The following is a 15,303-nucleotide window of genomic DNA, read 5'->3' on the forward strand; positions in this document are numbered from 1 at the left end:
GTGAATAAGTGTGACTGAGAAAAAGGGTGGGGCCCTGTAAGTATTCCAAGGGGATCTTAATGGGCAGTCAGAGAAGGTAATATTTGAGCTGGGTGACAAGTGGGAGGAGAGTGTTCCAGAAAGATGGACTAGCAGGTGCAAAGGCACAGAGACAGGAAAGAACTTGGTGTGGTCAAGAAACCTATTTCCCAGTGCCCGTTCAGAAGCCACAAGATCCAGCCTACATCCAGGGCTGACGTGCGTCAGGTGTCCCCGGTGCCTGTGGGACTGAGCACGGGCCTCACTTGCTCTAACAAGCCAGGCTCACATGCCCCCTGTGTAAGAATCAAGCTCTGTGTCTTGTAGGTGCTTCCTGTGCCCTGTGACCTCATCAGGCTTCTTGGTTATTGACCCTTGGGTGCCTACCTTCCCAGCCCTACCTCCCTTGGCACCCTCACCCCCGAGAACTCGCAAGGCTAAGCCATCACTGTCTCCCGCATCTTTGCCTTCCACCCAGCGGCCCCGCTTCTCTGGCACAATTCTTGCTGTCTGTAGCCCCCTTCTGGTTTGGGTCTTTCCACCTCCTGCCAGCTGTGACATGGTCCCCTTCCCTCCTTCCCTCATCCCCTGCCCCACCCAAGCCTCCATGGAAGTTTCGTGGAGTGCCAGTGATTTTCTTTCCTATCCTTTGTCTACCATCCATGCAAGGGTCTCCAAGATCACCTGTAGGTAAGACTTTTGAGAATCTCTGTGTGTCAAGTCATTGATCAGCAGAGCCGCTCATCACCCAGGGACCAGAGAATGCGGGCTTCCTCTTGTTTATCTCAGTGTCCTTGGGCAGGGTCCAGAGGTGACGGGTTAGACATGCTGAGTCCACATCTTCTGCTCCAATGCCCAGAGACTGCTAGGAACTCAAAGGCTGCATTCAAGACAGATGCCATCACCCTCTCCATCGATGAGTTCCTTTGCACAGGAGGGAGGAGAGCAGGGATGACCTCTAGGTTAACAGGCGCTCTCAGTCTCTAGGGAGGAGCCTGGGGCACCATTCCACACTGAGCCAGGTGCTCTGGAAGGCAGCCTGTCTCTTGTCTGGTGGGCTTCAGCCAGACATGTGAGTCCTCTGCAGTTATATATTTCCCTGAAGGTGGATGTACGGGAGAGCCAAAGAGCAGTGATTATAAGGTTATTATAAAATAATAACGTGCGTAGGGGCTTCCTGAGCCCACAGCCCTGTGCAGAAATGACTTCTGTTATGCCTGTTTCATAGACAAGAGGTTAGGTGGCCCACAGTCGCCCCTCAGCAGGCGCACAGCGAGGACAGAATGGACTCAGGTGTCCTGCCCCTACCCCCTTGACTGCCCGTGCTCAGACTGAAGCAGGCCCAGGGTTGAACATGAATCCGTGCATGCCCCTCGTTCCCTGGGCGACATCGAGGCTGGGGCAGAGAAGTCACCTGCCAAAGGTGGTGCAGGAACAGGTAGCAGAAGCAAAATATTTGAATTTAGTTCTCACTGGCTCCAAAGCTGCGCTTTCAAATATTACATCTCCCCCCTCCCCCAGCCCAGCCCCACTTCTGCTGGCAACCCATGATCTGCCCTGGGCACCTTTTGGCCCATGTCTGAAGGAGACCCTGGGCAGAGGTGGAGTATGTAACTGTATGTGCAGAAGCCCAGGGACGGAAGAACACACAGCATGATGGAGGAAGTGAGAACTGTCAGCATGGCTGTGCTGTGGGAGTGCATGGGGAAGCAAGACCTGGGTTTGGGGGGCTGGGCCTCAACCCAGGGCTGTGCTGGTAAGGTACAGGGTGGACGTGATCCACTTTACACCTTGCAAAGATCGCTCCGGCTGCTGGGAGGAGAAGAGACTGGAGGAGGAAGGCAGGAGGGAGATCAGTTGTTTGGAGGCTGTTGCAGAGTCCAGAGGACACATGACCATGGTCTGGACAAGGGCCGCGGCCATAATGAAGGAAAACAGGAGTGCATTCAAGAGCCTGCCACTGAGATCACACCGTTCCTTTTACTGTGCCCTCAGGGCAGATGGGAGGTGTGGCCGCCACCCTTCTGATCAGAAGCACGGCAGATGCGCCCACTCTAAGATGAAATGATGAAGCGACTCTTTGAGAAACAGGTCTTGTAATAAAAGAGCTTTGTTAGGAATCATGTTCTGTGTTGTGTTGCTGAAATATGCCAAGTAATAGCCTCCGTTCCAGTTGCAAAAGAATAATTACCCCAACTCTTTGTGTTGTCAGTAACATATTCACAGTATTCACAGGCTTTCATTGCAAATCTTAGCAAAGTGAAGGAAGTCAGCATGATCCCCAGAATGTATAGGTCATGGAAATGAAAGTGCACAGCCTGGGGCCTTCCATGGCTTCCTCTCTTCCGTGAGCTTCGGTGGGGATCAGAGAGATCCTTTCCTCTTCGGTACCAGTTGTGTGGCCTTGGCCAAGGGACAGCCTTTAGTCTCAGTGTCTCCATTTGGAACTGGAGACATTAACAACGGCCTCGCAGGGTTATTCTGAAGATCCTGCTGAATATAATTTGTATAGTAATAGCTGAGCTGATGGCATGCTTATTATGTGCCAGGCATTTTCCTAAGCACTCTGTATATAATCACTTTAATCTCCTCGGTAACCTCATGAGAGAGGTGCTATTATAATCCCCATTTGAGAGGAGGAAACTGAAACACGGCAAGATCAGGTGACTCACCCAAGGTCATGCAGCTAGCATGAAACAGAGCCAGGATTTAAATCCAAGTAGTCTGGTTCCAAATCCTCTGCTCATAACCACCACACTGTGCCGCCTGCCCACATACACAATCCAGTGCCTGGCACATGGTAGACACCCAGTGGGAATGCTTGTTTCCTTTCCACTGGCTCTAAATAATATACTAAATGCAAGACAAGCTCAGAAAGTGAAAAGGCGATCAGTTAGCCTTCCAACTCTGACAGCCCAGAGCAACCAACAGCAACTGGTGTGAAATAGGCAGAAAAGAAGGCATTCTCTTCCTAACTCTGGAGGTAATTAAGTAAAATCCAGAGTTGACCTTAGAGTATACTTATCTTGATGAACACTGAGAAATGTATAGAATTGTTGAATCATTACATTGTATACCTGGAACTAACATAACACTGTATGTTAACTATACTTGAATAAAAAAAAATGGGAAAAAAAGCAAAGTTCACTTTATCTCGGGTGAAAACTTATGGTTGTTGGTGGATACATGTTATAAGTGTGAACATTATCTACCAAACTGTCCAACTGACAGTATCTGACAAGCAGCCTCTGCTGTCCACCCAGAGATGATGATTGTGTTCCCTCAGAAGCCTCATTCATCAGCTCTGGCCCAGTAATTCAGATTCATCCCACATGTATGAAGCATCAGTCACTTACTGATTGAGCAATTAAATACCATCAGCCATATATTTATTCAACAAGTACTTACAAAGTATTTCTATGTACCAGGCCTTGTGTTAGGTGCTAGATATGAGAACTGAGTGAGATATGGTTCTTCCATCTAGGAACACAGAGTGAGGAAGAGAGGTGGCTCACAGGTAAGGCAGAAGTCATGAGAGCAAGAGCTTTTAGGGCCAGAGGAGGAAGCAACTGGCTCTGGCCCAATAATTGGGCAAAGGCCCCACAACAGAGAGGCCATGTGGCCAAGATCTTGAGAGATTATATTTTTTCAGCTGGAGAAGGAGTGGCATTCTAAAATGACGCATAGAATGGGCAAAAGCCAAAGGGCACAAAAGGACATGCACGTTCCAGAACATTCCAAGTACAGAGTGGCTGGAATGATCGTGGCAAGACCTCCAAGACACTGTCCCTTGACACTCAGAATAGAAGATCATTTTTCTTTATTTTCTTTTAAATCAAATTGCATCTAGTTCAAGCTCTTAGTCACGGAGATCAGTGGGAAGTTTTGCATGATTCCCTTCTTTGTATCTCCCTCTCTCTCGGGTTCTATCAGAACTCAGGGCTGAGGACAGATGGACCAGAAGATGAGCACCTAGCTCTCTCCCCCTGGTGATCACTAATCTGTGTCCAGGCCCATGTGGTCCATGTTAGAATGCTATCTCTGCTAGGAGTCTCTGCTGCTTCCTCCGTGTCAAGCACGGCGGCAGAGACCCTTCTGAAGATTTTTGTTAACTTCTCCACCAGGGACAAGGAGAACCCAGGTCTTTGGTCACAAAAATGTTTAATCTCTTCTTTGCAGGGTAGAAGGAATGGAAAGAGAAGGTGCATTAATTCTTTGCTGGTAAATCCATGGCAACAAGAAACAAGACATAAATGGACTCAATCATCTTCCCACTAGAGGAGTAGAAATAAGGTAGAGCTCACTGAGGGACAAGATGAGGAGAGCTGGAGTTGTCTGTGCTCAGACTGAGTGGTCACCTGTGGTCTGGTTTAGTGGCTCAGAGTCAGGTCTGGGCACTGACGAGTGGCTCTGTGTCTCCTACAGGTGTGGCAGTGTGGCGGCAGCGTGGAGGTCCTGCCTTGCTCTCGGATTGCCCACATTGAGCGAGCCCACAAGCCCTACACCGAGGACCTCACGGCCCATGTCCGCAGGAATGCCCTCAGGGTAGCTGAAGTCTGGATGGACGAATTTAAAAGCCATGTCTACATGGCATGGAACATACCCCAAGAGGTAGGAAGCCCCTGTGGGGATGGGGTTTTAGGGGTTTGCTGGAAAAAAAAAACACAAAAACAAAAAATACGGGTCTACACCCTTCTTCCCGTGGATCAGCCAGAGTCTTGGGATCGGTGCTAGAGTAGACTCTCAGCCTCAAAAGACACCACATGTGGAAGAAGAGAGGCTGACTGTGAGGTACTAAGCCATGTCTTATTCCTGCTCCTGTCCTTGGGCAGCCTGCTTAAAGGAAGACTTCTCTCCCGACCTCAGTATCCTCATTTTATTTTATTTTTTTTAAAGATTTATTTATTTATTTTAGAGAGAGCTCATGCAGCAGGGAGGGGCAGAGGGAGAGAGAAACCCAAGCAGACTCCGCGCTGAGTACAGAGCCCGATGCGGGCCCGATCCCACGACCCCTGGCATCACGACCTGAGACAAAACCAAGAGTCAGATGCTTAACTGACTGTGCCACCCAGGCGCCCCATCAGTATCCTCATTTTCAATGAGAATGTTGGGGGTGCCTGGGTGGCTCAGTCAGTTGGGTGTCTGACTTTGGCTCAGGTCATGATCACGGGTCATAATCTCAGGGTCTTGGGATTGAGCCCCACATCAGTCTCTGCACGCAGTGGGGAGTCTGCTTCTCCCTCTGTCGCTCCCCCTGCTCATGCTCTCTCTCTCTCTCTCTCTCTCTCTCAAATAAATAAATAAATAAAATCTTTTTAAAGATAGATAAATAAATAAATGAGAACACTGGAGCAGATAGCTCCAAGTTTACTTCATGTTCCCAGGTCCTCAGCGTCTCTGCTATATAAATATACCAGAAATTACCAGAATTCACAAAATGCACCTTAATCTCCTCGTAGACTAGATTCAGGCTTCTCCATTGAACCTTTGACCTGAGCAATAAGGAATGTCCATATGGCTTTGAGATTTCTTGAACCACATGCCTGAGGAGGGGATACACTCTCACAGTGATCCTCAGGAGGAGAAGGGAACTGTTCTGGACATTTTTAGGCTGTTTCTAACCTTCACAGAATCTCATCATTGCCTGCCACTGTCCTCTATCCCTCTTGTCACCGACACTTACGAAGTGCCAGAGAAAAGGCAATGTTTCTCTAGTAGATTTGTTCAGCCTTGCCATGTGTCATATGGAAATGACCTTGGACCACTGAGTTGGGAGAACCCAACAGATGCCAGCCATAGGATCTCAACCTGCTTAGCAGCCTGTCTGCCTAGAGATCATTGCTTATGTTGCCGTGTCTATCTGAGACAGCTGTTGACTGCATGACCTCCTTCTTTCCCCTTGGGAGTCCTTTAAAAAGCTTTAGTTCTTTCTTCCTAATAGGGAAGTGGTTGATTTTTGCCTGAAGTTTCCATATGAAGGCCCTGTTCCCTGATCTCTCCACCCAACTAATGTTGCTCTGGCTGAGTGATTGAGAAAATAGGCTGGGCCATGGGTGGGAGCTTTTAGGCAGCATCCCCATCGCCACCACCATTATGGGGGAGGAGACTTGGGTGGGGATGTATACTCCGACAACCAGTGACATCTCAGCGGTAGAGAGAAGAACGAGGAGCCAGGAAGTATCAGCCAGGGTGCGGGCAGCCCTAAGGAACCAGCCCCAGGAACGCATCCCTGACAGTGGGAGTGTTTCTAGGGAAACAGCAGTGCCTTCTGGACCCGTCTGCAGCTGTGGGCGTTGGATCACAGTATTCTGGGGAGCATGCTGTACACCTCTGTGGGTGTCCTGATAGCAAAATGTTAAGAACGCTTGGGAAAGTCCCCCAGGAACTTAGCAGTAAAGCATCATAGATCCCCCGTCCCTTAGCAGAGTTCTGTCCCTACTCCTGCCACCTTCTCTCTGCACCCCAAAGCTGAAAACCTTTTAGACTTCTCCCCTCAGTGTGGCTGCTGGATGTGGAAATGGACAGTACATCCAATGAATGGCAGAGAACCAAGTGAGAAAAGTAATTAGAAAATGATGAAATTCAATGTGTGTCTGTGACACCTCGGAGGGGTAGTTCAAACCCAATCGAATGGGTGGGAAGAGAGAGGAGTGAACTCAAGAAAGGCAGATGAGGGGTGGGAGTGTCCAGAATAAAGCCTCGGGTGGCAAAGGAAGACATCAGTGGGTTTTCAAAAAATCTATCCCTTGACTCCACTGTTCCCTGCTTTGTTTAGATTCCCTCTCCTACCTCTTCTCAGGCTTCTGGAAAGAGTCAACACCTTTTCCCCTCTACTCACTTCTCAAGTCATATCCCAGGATTGCACCAAAACTGCTTGTGACAAAGTATCCAAACTGCTTAATGGACATTCTAAAGTCTTTAACCTACAAGATCCCACCTTTCCCCTGAAACTCTGTACTCACTTGGCTCCATGATGCCACAGCCCAGTATATCCCCATCTCTCTCTGATTGCTCTTAATTCCCTTGTGGGCAATTCTCACCTCTCTCGGATGCTTAAGTGCCCCCAGAGATCCATCCTTGGCCAACTGCTCTCCTTAAACATCATTTCCCCGGTGGCCCCATCTGTTCCTGGGTGCTTTTATCTGTTGATGACTTCCTAACTAAGATCTGTAGCCCTGACTTCTGCCTTTAGTCTTGGACCTATAGCTGCACATCTCCTGGTGCTCCTTCAGGCACTTTAGACTGAGTCTGCCAAAACGGAGAACATCCTTCCCCCCAGAGCTTCTCCTGTTCTTCCTCCCCACCGCCGTTTAGGATACCACCATCTGCCCAGATCTACAAGCTTGAAACTGAGCATCTTCCTTTGATCCTTCTTTCCCTCAAGCCCCGTTCCCAGCCCATCACCGAGCTCTCTCTTGTCCATTCCTACCCCCATCACGTCTGAGTTCAAGCCTTGTCTCTTCCTCTGCAAGAGCCTTGGACTGGTTTCCCTGGCTCAAGCCTTATCCCCTTCAAATCTATCCTCCAAATGACCCAAAGTTATCTTTTTTTTTAAAGATTTTATTTATTTATTTGAGAGAGAGAATGTGAGAGAGAGCACATGAGAGGGGGGAGGGGCAGAGGGAGAAGCAGACTCCCCGCCGAGCAGGGAGCCCGATGCGGGACTCAATCCCGGGACTCCAGGATCATGACCTGAGCCGAAGGCAGTCGCTTAACCAACTGAGCCACCCAGGTGCCCTGACCCAAAGTTATCTTAAAAACAAAATAAAACAAAAAAATAAATCCTCACAGCAACCACATCATTGCCCTGCTTAAAATCTTTAAAGGACCCTCCACTGTGCACAAGATCGGGCATTAAGCCTGCTGTTTGACATGCTTTCTCCTCTGCCCGCCTCCAGCCCCCTGCCCCCACCCCGTCCTGGAGTTCCGTAGACTGCATGGCCAGTGAGAACTCCAGAGGCCATTCTACACTCTTTCTCTCCTCTGTGTGTTTGCTCATTTTGTCCTCTCTGCTTGGAATTCCCTACCTGCTGCCTCTTCCCCAGCCTCCACCCTCACCCATTTCCCTCCACCCTATTAGACTCACCTCCAGTGACCCCTGCTCTAGGAAGTCAGCCTCAGGGGGAGAAAATGCCCCCTTTGCCTGCATGTCTCTGTCATTGCATCAACACTGTGGAAAATGTTCTGTTGTGTATAAGTCCCTCAGTTTCTCTCACTCTCTTTCTCTCTCTCTCTCATTTTCTTGTTAAACCAGGGGCTCTCAAATCTTTCAGAACTTTAAAATCACTTGTGCTCCAGCCCCAGAGATTATGATTTAATTGGTTTGGAAGGGGACCAGGGATCATTTTTTGGAAAGCTCTTCAGGGATTCTAATGTCCATCCAGGGCTGAGAACCACCGCATTAGACTCCAGGCTTTCTGGGGACAGATTGTGTTCTTCACTTTTGTGTCACCAGGCCTCGCACAAGGCAGGGCACATGGTCAGAGCTCAGCAAAACCTCGCTGATGCTTATTAACAAATGGATCTGCTGGCAGTATGTGTCATTCCTTTCTCCCTTGGTCAGTGGCTCCTGAAAGCACATCTGCAGACCGACTGCATCAGAATCACTTGAAGAGCTTTTTAAAAATACTGCTTCCGGGTCTCATCCTTAGAGATTCTGATGAGTAGGTGCCTAGTGTTGCCAGAATCTGTTTAAAAACTTTCTGGGTGGTGGTCTGGGGCTGCCAAGTCTGAGTAATACTAGTTTAGCTCATTCTGGTAGTCCTTCCGAATTCACCTTGAGTATCACCTACTCCAGGAAGCCTTCTGTGACTGCTCACCCTCTCTTGCCCGCTGTCTTGGCTGCCCCACTCTCTCTCAGCGTTCTGCTTCCCTGCATGCTCCACACTGTGTGCAGAGAGACTGTTTATTTGTCTGGATCTTCCAGATCTTCCTCTCAGGCAAAGTCTGTGCCTTCTTCCTATTTGTACGCACAGTATCTAGGATAACAACTGATGCCTACTGAAGATGAACTGACAAAGAAAAAGAGGGAGGAAGTGTGGGTGCTCCGAGCCCCCATGTTTTCCCCAAGAGTGTCCCCAGCTGCCCTTGATGGAGTGGTGTCCCAATACCTTGTGCTCACCCACAAGCACATCTGTTACCTGTTGACTTCACCTTTTGTCTACAGCATCCCAGCTGCAGGTATAGAGCTGGATCCCTTCGACCCTGCCCAGTGGCTGCCTTGAGAATTAAATAAGCTAGTATATGTAAAGACTTTGATCAGTGCTCGGCCAATAGAAGAAGCACCAGTGAAGTATTAACTCTTGCTGCGGCTGGCCTTGCTTGTGCCCGCTGCCTCCACAGCCGAGCTTTAAAAATGTCCTTGCCGGGCCACCGGCCTCCCCGGTTGCCTTCTGTGCCGAGTCCTCCCCAAGCTGTGTGACAGCCAGAGCCGGCTCTCTCACCCACCACGTTCAGTCCCAAGTTTTTGGAAGGCCGGAGAAGTCCCAGCTCTTGCATCCCCCTCTGCTTTAATTGAAAATCAGTTTGCTTATCAACAAACGGAAAGTCGGCCTGCAGCAAAGCATCAGCTTTTTCTCACACAGGGTTCGGGAACTCTAGACCCACCCCTGTTTCCTCTTGCCCAAAAACTGGCTGCATGCCCAGGATGACTCACCACGGGGCAGAGGTGACGGTCCTTTTTTAGGTTTGGCTACAAGAGATTGTACGTGTAGCAGCACACACAGGCAGGAATACTGGACAGCTTTTTGTGTGGCTGAGTGTATTCATTTCCGAGGGCTGCCATAACCAATTACCACAAATCGAGTGGCTTTAAACAACAGATTTTGATTCTCTCAAAGTTCTGGAGCCCAGAAACCCAACATCAAGGTGTCGGCGGGGCTGTGCTCCCTCTGAAGGCTCTAGGGGAGGATATTTCTCGCCTATTCCAGCTTTTGGTGGCTCTTGGCATTCCTTGGCTTGTAAATGCATCACTCCAGTTTCGGCCCCTGTCTCTATGTCTCTGTGTGTTCAAACCTCCCCCTCCTCTCTCTTATGAAGATACTGATCATTGCCTTTAGAGCTCACCCTAAATCCAGACTGATTTCATCTACGGATCTCTGATGAATTCCATCGGCAATGATCCGATTTCCAAATAAGATCACATTTGTAGGTTCCGGGTAGACACAAATTTTGCAGGAGACACTATTCAACCCACTGAGTATTTGGCAAAGGAGGAAGACATGTTTATTGTTTTTTTTTAATAATAAGGGCCAACATGACCTTCTCTGACAGAGTTGGCTTATTTCTCAATTTCTTTTTTTTGTTTATGTTCAGTTAGCCAACATAGAGTACATCATAAGTTTTTGTTGTAGTGTTCAATGATTCATTAGTTGCACATAACAGTTTCTGCCCCCAATCTGAAAAGGGTTTGATGCAATTTACAGTAAACACACGGTACGGATGTGCTGAACCATTAAAGCAGAAAGGCAAAAGTCAACTAATAAATAGGAAGAGGAAAGGGGCATGATAAACAGAAATATAAGCTGAGCAAAACTCTGATCCTGGAGTCTCCTAGAAGTTAAAGTAGAATTGGACTTCTGATGGATAGTTCTCCCACCTTCCATTAGATCATAAGGAGAGAAAAACAAACTTTCCCTTGATTCTGAGCGTAGAAAGAAAGTTTTCCTGTGGGAACCCAGGATTTAAGAAAACACGGAGGCCTTCCAGAGACAGGTTCTTCTAGTGGCTTCCCATAAAAGCTGAGACACAGTGTTAGTTTGTTTTCATATAAAGGCAATTAACCGTGAAGGGGGAAAGCCTGGGTCCCAGCAAATGGTTTTGCAATATAAGGACAAGGTACAGAGAAGTTTAAAGGGCTAACACTTAACAGATCCCTTGGGGTAAAGGGTGGGGGGAGTGAGTAGGTCACATTTATTGAGAGTTGCTGTGTACAATACTTCATAAATATTTTCTCAACCCGGTCTCTCAACCCCATCCATATAGCTCAGGCTCAGCGGTAGGTCAGGGGTACAGAGATCAATTGAACATGTTCCCTGAATCCAGCAGAGAAAGACCAAGTAGCAGTTGCTGGGAGGGCTCTGGGCAGGAGCCGAGGAGTAGGCAAATCATAGATGAAGCCATCAAAACCTCCTCAGAAGGTGGGTCCTTGCTGACATTGTACCTTTACAGGTTGTAACTTAAACCTTCTGGCCGTAGCAGGTTCAAATTTTTATATTGCCTGAATTTTGGTAGGCAAAAATAAATGTATTTCTTCTGTTTGTTGTTACTCGAGACCGCATGGTCTAATACCAAATACTTTGTTCCCATTACATGCACATATGCGCATCAGCCATCTTTGTGGTTTTTCTCAGACGCTTCAAATGTAAACTCTGTCCATTTCATTATCTTCCCAAGCCCCAGGAACTTGACCCCTAGCTGATGCTAGAACCTGGGGGTTCACACAGCCAGCACACAAGCTGTGGCCTCAGCGAGAGAACTGTGTCCTCTCATGTCCTCCTCTCCCTGCCCCCTGGGCTAGTGTCTCGTGAGATACCGCAGGACCTAGCTGGTCCCCGGTCCATGATGTCATCCTCTGAGATGTCACTGAGTCTCCATCTGATCCCCAGCTGCAGAGACTCCTCGCCGTGCTCTGCTGTGGCATCAGCTCTTCTTCAGCGGTTCTGTGCCCTGTCCAATGGCTGGTATGCAGGCCCAGGGACTCCATGTTCTCCCCTCTGCTCTGGGACCACGAGAAACGTGGGGGCTTCTCCCTCTCTCTAACTCAAGGACACATCCATGTCTCCATTACTGCTCCTTGCCTGCTATACTGTGATGGCTCAGGGGCCACCTTTCTGATCTCCCCGGGAAGTGACAGACACAAGTACTCTCTACACTAAGACCCCCATGCTGAGAGAGGGTCTGCTTCTCCCACAAGAACTTGTGTCTTAGGAGGCAGAAGGGCAGGCTCTTCCAGGTGCAGAGCATAGGTTAAAAGTGCAAACTCCAGACCCAGGTTGACGGGGTTAAAATCTCAGCTCCACCTTTTATCAGCTGTAGGACTTTGGGCAAGAGGTTGCTGAACCTCTCTTTGTCTCCCCTCGGCATCTGTAAAACAGTGCTCCCTATAGGTGGAAATGGGCTGCTGTGCATCATTGGAAGCACACAGGCAGGTCTCATGCAGGACAGAACCTCGCACTTCGCAAGTGCTCTACAAGCCTTTGCTGTTACGATGGTTAGGAATGGTATTTGAATTAGTATCACTCCATCTTCAACTCTCCCCCTTCCCCCCCCCCCCCCCACGGCTCAGAACCTCTCGTCTCATATCATGAGACAGAAAAAAACCTCACTCCAACTGTATGCTTTGGTATCTTTCACCTACACTTGGGCCCCAGCTTTTTCTTCTTTTTTTTATTTTCAGTGGCCTTGGTTGGCATTCCCTATCAGTGCTGTCCTCATGTTCTAACGTCCACATGGGGACAGTCATGGGGTTACGTACAGGCGGGAGACAAATGAGCTAAGTCCCCAGGTCCTCCCTTCACTAGACAGCGTCCAGGAACCTGGGTGGGGAGGTCTGGGGAGAAGCTGTGCCCTGCTGGTGGCTGGAGCTCTGCATTTGCATGCCCGTGCAGGACTCGGGGATCGACATCGGGGACATCACTGCGAGGAAGGCTCTGAGGAAACAGCTACAGTGCAAGACCTTCCGGTGGTACCTGGTCAGCGTGTACCCAGAGATGAGGATGTACTCAGACATCATTGCCTACGGGGTGGTAAGGAGCAGCCTCCCTGGGGCTTCATGCAGACACAGAAAGCAAGGCCAGACAGAGACCTAGAGTCAGGGGAAAGGACAGAAGGAGCCTTCAGCCCCCCATGTGGGACCTCTGGTAGACCAGTGGACCAGAGGCAGCCTCCCATGTGGGACTCCTGGTAGAACGGTAGACCAGAGGCGGTCTTTGGTGTCATAGCCCGAACCGCTCTGTTCCCTTGTTCTAAATCTCTCCTTTAGAGTCTTAAACAATTTAGCTCTAGCCTCAGACCTGCATGTTCTACTTAATAAAACAAAAACCTGCAGTTAGGGCAGACATGCAAGGTAATATAACAAACACCCACTATTCCCCCAGCATGGGTGCCTGAGGTTCTAGCAACCAGCCTGCATGCCTCCCCTGTCTAAGGGCTTTTGCTTTCCACTCACACACACGGCCTCCAGGAAAGGAGCTCTGGGACACAACCTTCCTTCTTGACTTCACTGTTTTTTGAGGGATGTTTTAGGACCACCTATTGATTGGCACGGAGCAGTCACCCCGATGGAGAGCAGAGCACAGGGCTTGGATCCAGACAGACCTGGTTCCAATCTTGACCAAGCCACTTGTCAGTCAAGTGTCTTAACATCTGTGGGCCTCGGTTTCTTCCTCTGTTAAATAAGGGGCAAAATAATACTGTGCTTCTAGAGTAGAAAAAAGTCTAAGACATACAAATATCTTATATATCCTGACAATTTGTATGTTCTGTCTAAGGTTAAAATGCTTTGAATATGATAAACTCTACTATTCTTCCAGTGTTCCCAGGACCATTCAACTCTTAAAGTATTTTCAATGATACCTGATTTTGTTTTTGTTTTTTTGTTTTTTTGTTTTTTGGGGTTTTTTTGATATCTCACCTGGCTTTTGCTTCCTGAACACATGGAGCTTTTCTGCTGACAGTTATAAGCCCTCAAAACTACATAGATTACTGACGCCATGTTACAGATGGGGAAACAGAAAGGCAAAATGACCTTCCCATGTTCACATCGGTCATCAGCAGAGAAACTGAGTCTAAGACATCAGCTTCTGATATCATTCTGCTTCCTCCCTTTGGGGAGTATCCCCTCAGACCTTTTTGATATGCCAGGATGAAACTCGAAGGAAGAACTTCGGCCTCTTCCTTGGATAAGCTGTGGTCAGAACCAAGTTCAAGGCCTGCCTCAGCAGGAATATAACGGGCAAAGCATCTGCCTGGGAGGGGAAGAAGAATGCTAGCGGAGGACTGGCCTCCATGTTCTCTGCAGGCCTCCCAACTCTGACATCCTAGAATTCTACAGAACACAGAGCCAGGAATCCCCCCAGCCCCCATCAGACCTCTGTTGTCTAGCAGGCCAACCTGTAGGACGGAATCATATCCTCCCACAAGAATTTCCATGGCACGGTTGACACCTTCTGAGGAAATCCCTCAGTGGCCCCTTCCCTCTCTACTTCTCAGGCTGGTGTAATTTGGGTGCCAGAGAACTTCTCGGCTGGTGCCACCCAGCTATTACCTGAAACTCTATATCCTGCGGTCCCTATGGAAACACACTGGGCTGTGAAGTGCCCATCAGCCCCATCCCCCCCACCCCGGGGCCTTTCTGAGGACACAGCTGTTACTGGTGCCCCCAAACTCTGCCCATAGCAAGTTGTGTATGGTGCTTGGCCATGGTTGGACCCGATCCAGAAAGGATGGTTATGCTGCTGTGGCTCTGGAGAAACCATTAGCCCAAAACCCCTGTGAGCCAGGACCAGCTTCTGGATTCATGTTCTCACCAGGCTGTCAGCTGTAGCTGAATGGTATCAGCCACAGTGGGAAAGCAATAGTGGAGGGGTGTGTGTGTGTGTGTGTGTGTGTGTGTGTGTGTGTGTGGCCATTGCAGTTCTGGGTCTTGGCCAAAGGCATTCTTGTCTTCCAAGCAAGGGGGTCTCATCTTAATGACATGCACAACAGGTTTACCATGTAACCAACCCTCTTACCGCCACACCCAGAAACCTTTAGCTGATCAAATAGTAAGTGGCATATACAGGGCTGTGATGTGGATCTGTCTGAGTCCATAGTTCGAGCTATTTTTACTGTGATGGGCTGAAAAGCCCCTCTTATCATCCCAAAGGACTGAGCCATGCTAGCCATTCCTGGGGCTGGCGGAGGTCTCTGACCCCCCCAAATGTTCATCCGCCAGCCACTGCTCGGGGCCCAGCCAACCTCCCCTCCCCTCTGGCTCCTCCACAGGCTGGCCTCTGACAGAGCAGAGCCACGCTCACTTGTCAAGGAACATAATGAACTCTTAATGGGGGCAACAGGGTGAAGATGGGCAAAGCAAGATATAGCCTCAAGAGCAAGAGGATTTGCTGAGGCTGAATCATTCTTCCTGGCGATTATTCTTATTCTGAAATGCAGAGACCAGATGTCTTCTCAGGGGTAGAGTTTCTTTTTACTTTTTCCACTCCAACTTATGCCAAACTACATTGCTCAGGTCAAATAACCTCCCGGGCCTCTCAGTGGGGCCAGGCTCGTCTATAACCCAGCCCA

At 49.0% G+C, this 15,303-nt stretch overlaps 1 protein-coding gene across 3 annotated transcripts in view; it reads left to right on the plus strand.

Moving 5' to 3' along the window:
* GALNT18 (polypeptide N-acetylgalactosaminyltransferase 18) overlaps nucleotides 1-15,303 on the plus strand; it is a 356,353-nt gene that overhangs the window by 289,371 nt on the left and 51,679 nt on the right. For 2 of the 3 annotated variants that reach the window (XM_073882914.1, XM_025848484.2), the window contains exons 7-8: nucleotides 4,444-4,629; nucleotides 12,627-12,764. In XM_073882914.1, coding sequence (XP_073739015.1) covers nucleotides 4,444-4,629; nucleotides 12,627-12,764 — 324 coding nt within the window. The remainder of the gene's footprint in view (nucleotides 1-4,443; nucleotides 4,630-12,626; nucleotides 12,765-15,303) is intronic. The other variant, XM_025848485.2, reaches the window with a different exon arrangement.

This window comes from Callorhinus ursinus, unplaced genomic scaffold (assembly GCF_003265705.2).
Source record: "Callorhinus ursinus isolate GAN/ISIS: 27379988/994484 unplaced genomic scaffold, GSC_fseal_2.0 scaffold49, whole genome shotgun sequence".
NCBI lineage: Eukaryota > Metazoa > Chordata > Mammalia > Carnivora > Otariidae > Callorhinus > Callorhinus ursinus.